The sequence below is a fragment of the Pavona decussata genome, unplaced genomic scaffold, assembly GCF_977016875.1.
Source record: "Pavona decussata unplaced genomic scaffold, jaPavDecu1.1 SCAFFOLD_657, whole genome shotgun sequence".
Lineage (NCBI taxonomy): Eukaryota > Metazoa > Cnidaria > Anthozoa > Scleractinia > Agariciidae > Pavona > Pavona decussata.
The window spans coordinates 114,005-124,782 of record NW_028145881.1 but is presented as its reverse complement, the minus strand read 5'-3'; the positions used below and the strand labels follow the sequence as shown (position 1 = coordinate 124,782).

Here is a 10,778-nt window from a genome sequence, read left to right as displayed (position 1 = left end):
GATTAAAAATAATAATTTTTATTTTTATTATTATTATTATTATTATTATTATTATTATTATTATTATTATTATTATTATTAAACACATGGGTTTGGTTTTAATTTGAGCTAATTAAGAGTTCCTATTTGAGCTCAAATTAAAACCAAACCCATGTGTTTAATAATCAGTCTAACGATAGCTATACCGGGCTAACGCTCAAATAAGCCAGCACTCCAATCTCGCAACGGTGACCAAATTACGTTATCAACCCTGTCGATGAAAGCAAACATTCGTCACCTCTCATCACTTCAGAGGCTAGTGCTACCCAAAGCTTTATTGAAAGAGAATGAATCTGCTCGGAAAATTTAGGAAGATCAAAAATTGCTAGCTTCAAGAGGCAAATTTCCCGTGAGTCACTCGGACGACTTGGCGAATATATTTCTCCTCAGAAGCGAACCTATGATGTTGATCTGATGGGTAAGCCCTGGTGAGGATATTCCGAAGATACCATACTACTGAATGGTAAGATGTTTTGGAAAATAAAGGTACAATTAAAACGAGTACGAGTAAGTCACCTTACGCTGAGCATTAGATCATTCTGCTTCTTGTAGCACGTAGCGCTGAGTGCTTGTTTTTACGGTCGTTAACCGATTGTTCAGAGCTTCTGCTAGCATTACTTAAGCCATTCAGGTGAAAGATAATCTGGCTGTATTCTTCCGCTACTGGTTTGATCGTCAGCTAACATGCATTGGGATAGAATTTTCAGAGTAAATTTAGCTAGCATATTGTGTCGCGAGTTATATGGTCACTGGATTGTCATGATGAAACGATACAAAATATTTTTCCGAGGCTTACTTGATGAATGAAGCAAGGAACTGAATCATTCGTTGAATTTCAAACTTACTCAGTGAGCATTTTTTGTCTGTAAAAATAAAGTTCTTAAAATGTGGTTAATTCCCAAACATTTTTACTCCCTCAAAAATGCAGGCATAATATATTCTATAAATTTTAATATGCTTCATCAGATGACGCAAAAAACCAAAGATCAGTTAATTCTTTTCTTGTCAAAAAGCGCGACTCCAAAATGTAACAGCAACTCGCCAAGAAACCACGACGGCAACGCCAACGAAAACGTCACTTCAAATATAAGTTCACGTTACTTGTATTACTTTGCGATTATTCCAATTCGTTCGACTTGTACAATATAATGTTGCCGAACTTAACATATCAGGTGGGAGTGGCGTTCAAGTCAGTTGAGACGGAGAATAAAAAATAACCTTCCTTCAGCTCTCGTTCGCCACAAAACCTTGACTTGGCCATTTCACGTTGGTGTTTGGCCGGAGTACGGCGAAGAAAAGTACGAAAATTTATAACGCACGTGCAGGGCTTTTGCTTTTCTCATTAAATCATATTGTTTTGTGACATTCTCGTTGCCCTCGCGCTCAATCCATCTTTAAATAGAAAGAGAGTTCTGCTCGATAAATACCCACACAGTGTTATTACCAACATAAACAAGCTTCCATGCAAGCATGCGTGTTATTTTGATCTCCCTTTATAGTTAATTCCTCAGATACATAGGAAGCGTCGTTTTGTCACAGCAGTGAATGGTCGGATTATCTCCAATTCACCTTCTTTCTGCCTTTTTACAGCCCCTATGCAAAGATACTTTGGGAAACTTATCTAACACGTTTAATATAATCTTCTGAAGCCATTATCTCGTAATTGTTTTGTGATCAGTTTGGTTATATAAGAGAAGGGCATATTTTATTTTCATTAAAATTAACGAGAGAAAGTTCTATTCATAAAATATCCACATATTGTAACTACCCGGCAATAGCAAGTTTAAATGATCATGACTATATATAAATAACGTTTTTCAATCGCGGCGCGGAGGTATACTGTGTTTACACTTGGACATTTACCGAGGTAAACATTTACTGACTAAACCTTGGTACATTTGTATAGGGTTTATACCGGCTGAAACTGAAAATAGGTAAAACAGTTATCAATCACGATCACGATCACGATCAAATCGAATTGGCGGCAAATTCTAAAATCCATGAATAAAATGCCCGTGTTTATAAGAGAATATGTGGCTCTTGTAGTCCTCGCGTTTTTTTTTTTTTTTTTTTTTTTTTTTTTCTTCTTCTTTTTTCCCTTGTTTTTGGGCCGTAAACTTAGGTCTGAAGATTTCAGCGGCTCTTACTTCTGCAGCACCTCAAAGAAGTCGAGGCGAAGGCGATTCATTTTACTTCAAATTGCTCTTCGAAAGACAAGGCGTGCTAGACATGCGTTGACATGGCCGAGAAACCAATGCTGGTTCACGGAAATTTTTGTTTTTGCCATGACTCGTAGGTAGATCAAAAACAAACGAGAAAACGAAGCCGCGAAAACGTGATCAATTGAGACTGGCAATTTGGACATCACGGGATGTGAATTACTATGCGACCGAAAGCGGATATATCTGTCATTTCGACCTTGGTTACCGACCTAAACCATGCCTTCACCTTGGTTAACTTTCTATTATCTCGGGCGGCGTTTACCATGGTATCAGTTGCCGTTTACACACGCAAAATATTTACCTAGGTAAGTAAACTCCAATACCTCAGTGAAACGCTCAAGTGTAAAAACAGCAGCAAAGTTCGGTTTTCTAATTTGAGAGAAGCGCAAATAAATAATCTCTACAGCTTCAATTCCAGTGCGTCTCCTCCGCACCCTATACACACGGAGCCGAGAGTGCAAAGCAGGCATCCTCTTAATAGAATGCGCCCTTTAAGATCCAGGCATGCTAAACTTTGCCGAAAATATTTTATTTTCACCAAAGCAAAAAATGTTTCCGTTCAGAAACTCAGCACCAGCATTTTTTTTATAAATATAAGTAAATTCTGACTAAAACGTCGGATTGGATGTTGGATTGCGTGTAAATGGATGTTGTGAAATAAAGATGATTATTAAAGATAAAAAATATAAAAATAACCAAACTTCTTCTGCACGCAGATAGACAGCCGGAGAAAGACAATGGATGATCTCTGTATAGCTTCAATTCCAATGTGTTCCTTCCGCAGGCTCAACCAAAAGATAGTTCGAAGCAGACATCCCGTGCAGTTCAGCTCCACTGCAGCTTTATTCTTGTATCCTTAAAATCCACTTCCGTGATGACTTATTTCCCGTTTCCCCGGTGATCAATTATAAGAGATTACGGTGATTCCATGCCGATAACTTTATTTTAAATCAGATTGCATTGAAATTTTTGGTACCTAAGAAGAGGCACCTTGGATACCAGAGGGCATAAAACAGAGATGCATCATGTTTGCGTTTGACTGTACAGGAGAAAGCGTTAAGTGGAGATCAAGAAAGCCAAGATTGTGCAGTTGTCCTTTTGGAAAACGTTTATCAGAGGTAAGGCTAACTAACTTTTATACCATCAAAATGACGATGTCTTGTAAATCCTTTGTCAACTTGGAGCTTTTTCAAGTAAAACATTTAGATTTAGATTTGCATTTTTCTTTAAAGGATAAAGAGGGCTCTACGAACATCTTACCGTCAGTATTTGCTAGTTTCCAATTCTCGAAAAGAAAATAATGTCCTCTCTTTACACAAGACATCGCTTTTCATAGCAACGGACGAAGTGAGCCTTGATATCACGGGCGCCAGAGAAAATCCCGGAATTCACGTGCAAACTTAAAACAGAGCTTAGACTGGAGTTTAGCATCTGTGTTGTTTCTTCACGATGCCTAACGGCTAAAACCAAAGTTTCAATATTAGGTCCTGGTTTGGCGTGATTTATAAAGACTCTTGAAACATCCCGGCTTTTATATGAAGCTGGTGTGGGCGAACTAAGGTGTTCGGCAATTATTAGATCGAAATGACAGTGGCTCCATGGCAGGTCTTCGACAAATAATTATTTGTTTGTAGTTTGTAGAGGTTGTGTTTCTTCACGCTCTGGCGAAGCCAGCTGACGTTCGAAACGCCAACGAAACACTCGATCTGATTTCTTCAAGGGCACCCAGCGGATCGTGTAGGTAAATTATCTGTTCGGAGGGCCCTTGATCCCGTACAATTTTCTAAAGGGAATTTTCACCTCGAACTTTCGTGATATGGGAAATTTCAGGCCTAGTGTTTTCGGATGGATAAAAATGTCGTTTAGGGTGCCGGAAAAATGTCAGCTAAGATTTTCGGAAAGGAAATAAGACCTAAGGTTTTAGGGAAATGACAAAGATGCTTTAGTATAATTTCGAAAAGACTCAACTTCCTCTAGAACGACCGAACAGATGAAAATATTGTAGCGCGGCCTAAAATAAACCTACAGAGCTTTAAAAGCACTCCAGATAGACTAAAATTGCGCTTCAAAGGATTTGAGAGAAAACTTCGTTGGGTGCCCCTTGATTTCTTTACGATGCCTAACGGCTAAAACCAAAGTTTCAATATTAGGTCCTGGTTTGGCTTGGTTTATAAAGACTCTTAACACTTTGTTCACATAAGTCGATGTCAGCGTTACTAGCCAACAATTCATGATCACTAATTCCATAAATCGTTTTTTGAAAAATTTTCCCGGCTTTTATATGAAGCTCGTCTGGGCGAACTAAGGCGTTAAGCAATTTTTAGAAACGACAGTGGCTCCCTGGCAAGTTTTCGACAAATATTTGTCATTGTAAGACATGTTATTATATGTTAATCAACTGGCACGTACGTAAAAAAAAAAAAAAAAAGGTTGTGAAGGAAGATACAGAGCCACGTCTGTTTACACCGAGTATGTAAATAGACAAGTAGACCTCATGGCAAGTGAATGAATGCTTAAAACGCAAAGACCAAAAACGACAAAAAAGAATATAAGTATCGAAATTACTGAAGGCAATCGACTAACATAATCAGTCTTAATCTCGGCTCCTTTTGTTGAAGCCATGTTGGTTACAACTGTAAATAACTGCCAACCAGCTCCAACAGTTTTCTTTTGTGAACAGCACGTAGTTGCTCAAGATAAGAACTATTTCTTTGGGTAAAAATTTGAACGATAAAAAAGAAACTAATATAAGATATTTCATGATCATCTTCATTCATTCATTCGTTCGTTCGTTCGTTCGTTCGTTCATTCATTCATTCATTCATTCATTAATTCAATCACTTACTCACTCACTCACTCACTCACCCACTCACTCCCTCCCTCCCTCACTCTCTCTCTCTCTCTCTCTCTCTCTCTCTCTCTCTCTCTCTCTCTCTCTCTCTCTCTCTCTCTCTCTCTCTCTCTCTCTCTCTCTCTCTCTCTCTCTCTCTCTCTCTCTCTCTCTCTCTCTCTCTCTCTCTCTCTCTCTCTCTCTCTCTCTCTCTCTCTCTCTCTCTCTCTCTCTCTCTCTCTCTCTCTCTCTCTCTCTCTCTCTCTCTCTCTCTCTCTCTCTCTCTCTCTCTCTCTCTCTCTCTCTCTCTCTCTCTCTCTCTCTCTCTCTCTCTCTCTCTCTCTCTCTCTCTCTCTCCCTCCCATCCATTCATTCATTCAATCATTCATTCATTCATTCATTTATTCATTCATTCATTCATTCATTCATTCATTCATTCATTCACTCACTCACTGACTCACTCCCTCTCTCTCCCTCCCTCCCTCTCTCCCTCCCATTCATTCATTCATTCAATCATTCATTCATTCATTCATTCATTCATTCATTCATTCATTCATTCATTCATTCATTCACTCATTCATTCATTCATTCACTCACTCACTCATTCACTCCCTCCCTCCCTCTCTCTCGCTCCCTCCTTCTCTCTCCCTCCATCCCCCATTCATTCATTCTTTCATTTATTCATTCATTCATTCATTTAATTCATTCATTCATTCATTCATTCATTCACTCACTCATTTATTCACTTACTCACTTACTCACTCCCTCCCTCCCTCCCTCTCTCTCCCTTCCTCCCATATTCATTCATTCATTCATTCATTCATTCATTCATTCATTCATTCATTCATTCATTCATTCTTTCATTCATTTATTCACTCACTCACTCGCTCACTCACTCACTCTCTCCCTTCCTCTCTCTCCCTCCCTTCTTCTCTCTCCCTCCCTCGCTCCCATTCATTCATTCATTCATTCATTCATTCATTCATTCATTCATTCATTCATTCATTCATTCATTCATTCATTCATTCATTCATTCATTCATTCATTCATTCATTCATTCATTCATTCATTCAGTCGTTCAGTCGTTCGTTCGTTCATGATTTCATCTTGGAAGCAAGTAAGCAATAAATCATTCATTCGTTTGTTCAATTTCAGAAAAGTAGGTTAGTCAAGGGTTAATCTGTTTCTGCAATTATTTCATCTTTCTTTTCAGTATCCAGACCTGTTTTTTCGCCATTCACCATGAAGACTGTGTTTGTTGTTCTGTCGCTTGTGATAAGTGTGACGTCACAGGATTTCCAAGACTCCTGTAAGTGATACCATAATGCTTTTAATTATTTGCAGGTCATTTGACGAGAATGCGCAAAAATCGTGCAAAACTGGTCGGTGCATGGAACTTTTGGAGGTCTGAAATTTTTCGCACCAGCTAAGGACGCTGCCTTCTTTTGTTACTGTGCATACGTTCTGCGCATCTCGGAATGGTCTCTGGCTCTAGTTGTTCAAAGAGCAGATAGCTTTATCCAGCGGATAATTTGCTATCCTGTTGATAAATTGTATTGGTTGAAGTTACATTTAATCCACTTTATAGCTATTTATCCACTGGATAGGGTTATCTGCTCTTTAAACAACTTGGGTCTTATTTTTTATGTACGGTGCTTACTAATTCAAGGGTTTTTGGGCTGTTATTGAAATCCAAAAAGAAAACCACACAACCACGCAATGTCCGTGACATATATTGTTATGCATTTTAAAACTTTTTAGAACTATTCTTTCGGCAAAAAGTGGGAATCATCATTCTGCTTATACTACCAAGAAGCACGTGTACGGGTGTAGCAAATTATTAGTATAGCTCGTGAAAGCAATTTGATGTGTATGATTTTCTCCCTACTGCATATTCTTCCGTTAGCCATAGAAACGTTCTAGACAAACAGACTATCTAGACAGAAACGGGGAGGGGGGCTAATTATGCCCGCGGCGACTTTGGACCTGTACAACATTTTTAATATTTGAGCAAACGGCCTGAAGCCTCAGGACTTTTTCAGAAATTTATCTGGGAAAAATTTAATGTGGTCGGTTAATGACGATTAACTTGACTTCAGAAAATAACTTTTAAAAATGAGGTTAAATCACTTTTTCCCATAAAGTTTATGTTTTTAGCTCATATTAGTGTTCCTTTATTGGTTTTGGTTACTTGTCGTTCAATTTTGGCGCTTTCCAGGCCCCCGTTGTTCAAAGAGTGGATAACTTTATCCACTGGATAAGTCACTATCCAGCGGCGCAAATGTACTACAACTAAAACCTTTGGCAAGTTTTCCACACAATCCCATACTTAAATTTGACATATGCTTCTACTCTATCCACAAATTATAGGGCTATTGGGAAAATCTTGCACACATTTCATCTGCCGGATAGCGACCTATCCAGTGGATAAAACTATCCGCTCTTCGAACAACTGGGGCCAGAAGTTTTGGGAAAATCCAGAAATTAAAGATGGCGCATCCAAGATGGCCGCCATTTGGCAATCATGACCGAATTACAGCCTTAAATGACGTCACCACTTCACGATGCAGACGTACTATCTATCCTTTAAGTGTCACTGTCATAACTTTGATACTTCTGAAGTTATGGAGGGGGTATAATTCCCCCTTCCCCCCTCCCGGCCCCAGAAGATCAAAAAAGATAGAGTTAAGGGGAAAACGGCAGTATTTGGCACGGTAAACAGAACTCATCTCAATAATTTTTCTTGCAGTTTGAATTTTGTAACATCTCTGGATTTCAAACTCACACAATTTTTTTTGTTGTTGTTTTTTCAGATCCCTCTTCTTGTAACGAACTGTACGAGAGATATGATCCGTAAGTTGACAAGCACAGCTGACGTAATTAATTTGAGCTAAAACAAGTAACAATTATTGGCGTGTTTACATCTCTTCTTCGGAAGGACATCGAATCTGACATCGAATCTGAAGGACATCGAAATCTTTTACATTCATTTCGTTTCACCTTTTCTAGTTTTAGGCAAAAAAATTAAACATTCAAAACCTAATTGAGAAACAGTTTGGCGGGCCTTCAAAAAATTACAACGATTCTAGATTTCTTATAAGTTATTTGGTCGAAAAATATTGTTATCTGTCCGAACAGTGTGCAATGTTCCGGACAGTTAACGTTAACCGATAAATGATAGTTCGTGTAATTTGTGGCTGCTCCTATTCATTACCTCTTCATCCCTTTCTTAGTTATTAGTCTGTTTTTAAACCAAGACCACATAATCCGGCCGATCACATCAAGTTGTGTAAATAGCACAATAAGCCAATCACAAGTCAAGGCGAATGCATGTAACCAGCGCCAAGTGCGTCAATTTTATACTGGGATATCATAACGCCACTGAATGGTCGGCCTATAAACGGTGATGTCAAAAAAAATTTATACGACGAGACCAGCGTATATGTGCGCCTTTACATAGCTACAAAATAATTCTACAACAACGAGAGGAAAGACATCAACTCACTTCTTGAAAGGATCGGAACAACTTGTGATCTGTTCTAGTGCGAGAACTTGAAAAACCTTTAGCCTAACATTCAATCCATTTCGACCTACTCAGCGTCTGGCCAGAGGAACTCTCGACAGTTTTATTGCACTGGTGTGATGATTTATAACAAAACCATGCAATGATGTTTCTGTTTCTGGTGACAGACAAACATGTTCCGGTTTTGAAATGACATCAAATTCGCGTCATACTTCCCCTTTAAGGCTTTTTACGGTGGCTTTCTCATGTATATTTCTTTATCTCATTAAGATAAAAAAAAAAAAAAAAAGAAAAAAGAAAAACAAATTGCGTAGTGTCTAACACCAGGTTTCTCCCTACCCTTGGTGAAAGAACTTTGATTGCCACCAGCCACAACAAACTGGCCTGTTATAAGAAACAGCTAAAGACTTTAATAGTTAGTAAAGCTTTTTCGTGTTGAGTAGTATTATCTTAGGCATGTGTGGCACATTATTTTATTTTTAACTTAAGTTGACTTGTTGTTGTAAACAGCCAGCACATTTGATCATTGTTATGCTAAAACGCATTTTATAAATGGATTATTTATCATTAAAAATTGCAGCGCCAACTGAATCACCTGTTGAGATTTCGGAGGTAACCGTTTTGGAGCAGTCACATAGCGAAGGAAAGCAAAACACTCAGTAGAAAACAGGGTTGGCCTAGTTTGGATTCGGATCCAAAACAGTTATAGATTCTTTCGTGTTTGTATTTACAGGCTACGACTCCCGGATGGCGTGTACAAACTGAGGGTTGGCTCGGAAGTGGTTCCTGTTTTCTGCCACATGCACTTGCATAGTGGATGTGGTGGTGGAGGATGGACGACGGTCATGAAAATTGATGGTGCAAAGGTACAATTCCTTCTAGATTTTATTTCTCATTTCATTCTTGGTTATGAAAATGGATTTTTTTTCTCTCTTTAATTTCAGCAAACCTTCATTTACGGCTCCAACTTGTGGACTAACAGAGAAAGCTACAACCTTGATGGAGGACAGACTGGGCTTGACCAAAGTGAAACCAAGCTGCCGACCTACTGGAACACCCCCTTTACCAGGATCTGTCTTTCGATGGATCCCGGCCAGTTCATTACGTTTGTTACCATCAACAAGCAGGCCAGCTCCCTGTACTCACTGATCGCTGACGGTCAATACAGAGCCACCACACTGGGCCGTGACATGTGGAAGAAGCTGATTGGTCGTAGGACAGCTTCTCTACAGACCGGATGTTCCAAGGAGGGGTTCAACGTCAAGCCTGATGGTGACGAAAATTTCCTTGCCAGAGCAAGAATCGGTATAATTGCTGACAACAACAGCGACTGCAGAACACCAGACTCCAGGATTGGGTTTGGTACTGCAGGACATCATGATACGTCCAACTCGTGTGGAAACGACGCTCCTGCAAAATGGTCTCCAGATAATGGCGAGGTGCACATCAAAGCAATGGGGTATATCTTGGTGCAGTGAGCCGGCTGGAACCTGCAGCAATAAAGTCACGATGGCAACAACAGTGGCCTTCAAAAACGCAACAACGGTTAATTAGTGTTATAAGGGGCTTAAAACAGTGGGTTTAAGAGATCTGTAAGACTGAGAATAAATAAAGACATGCGTGCAAAGTGAAAATGATGTTTCATCCCTTTGTTTAATTCTGGCTTGGGTGAAAGCACTCCGTCTTGGATCAGAATCAGGCCCTTTGAGTTGTGTTCAAACACCCCCCAGCTAGAGTGTCAGAGCTGAGGGAATATTTCTCAAAAATTATTTTCGAAAAGATTCAGGCGTGAGCAGCATCACCAGAAAGTACTGGCCAGTTGCATTCATTGGAATGGTTCATACTCTTTGAAAATATGGATGGTATCTGCTGATTCTTAAGTCTGTGCTACAGACTTATATTAAACCGTAAACAATAGCACCAGAGAGAAACGCTGCGCGAAAGCTTGAATATTCATAGCTTGTGGATTTGATCTAGACGGGCCGATTGAAAGGTTAGCTGAGTAGCAACACAGCCTGAAAGGACTGTTAAACCGATCTTTTGAATGGTCCAGCACTTCATCCACAGTCTCAAAATATCGACCAACTTTGCCATTTAGAGCGTTAAAAAATATCCACAGGGATCAACGGTACCGTTGAATAGAGACAAGAGACTCAAAAGCTAC

General features: G+C 39.3%; 1 protein-coding gene across 1 annotated transcript; it reads left to right on the top strand.

Moving 5' to 3' along the window:
• Nucleotides 1-344: 344 nt before the first annotated feature.
• LOC146449081 (putative skeletal organic matrix protein 5) lies at nt 345-10,248 on the top strand. Its single transcript, XM_085102028.1, has 6 exons — nt 345-502; nt 3,046-3,379; nt 6,305-6,400; nt 7,905-7,944; nt 9,348-9,480; nt 9,559-10,248. Exons 3-6 carry the CDS (start codon nt 6,334-6,336, stop codon nt 10,090-10,092), a joined length of 774 nt encoding a protein of 257 aa, XP_084958154.1. The 5' UTR covers nt 345-502; nt 3,046-3,379; nt 6,305-6,333; the 3' UTR covers nt 10,093-10,248.
• Nucleotides 10,249-10,778: the final 530 nt, after the last annotated feature.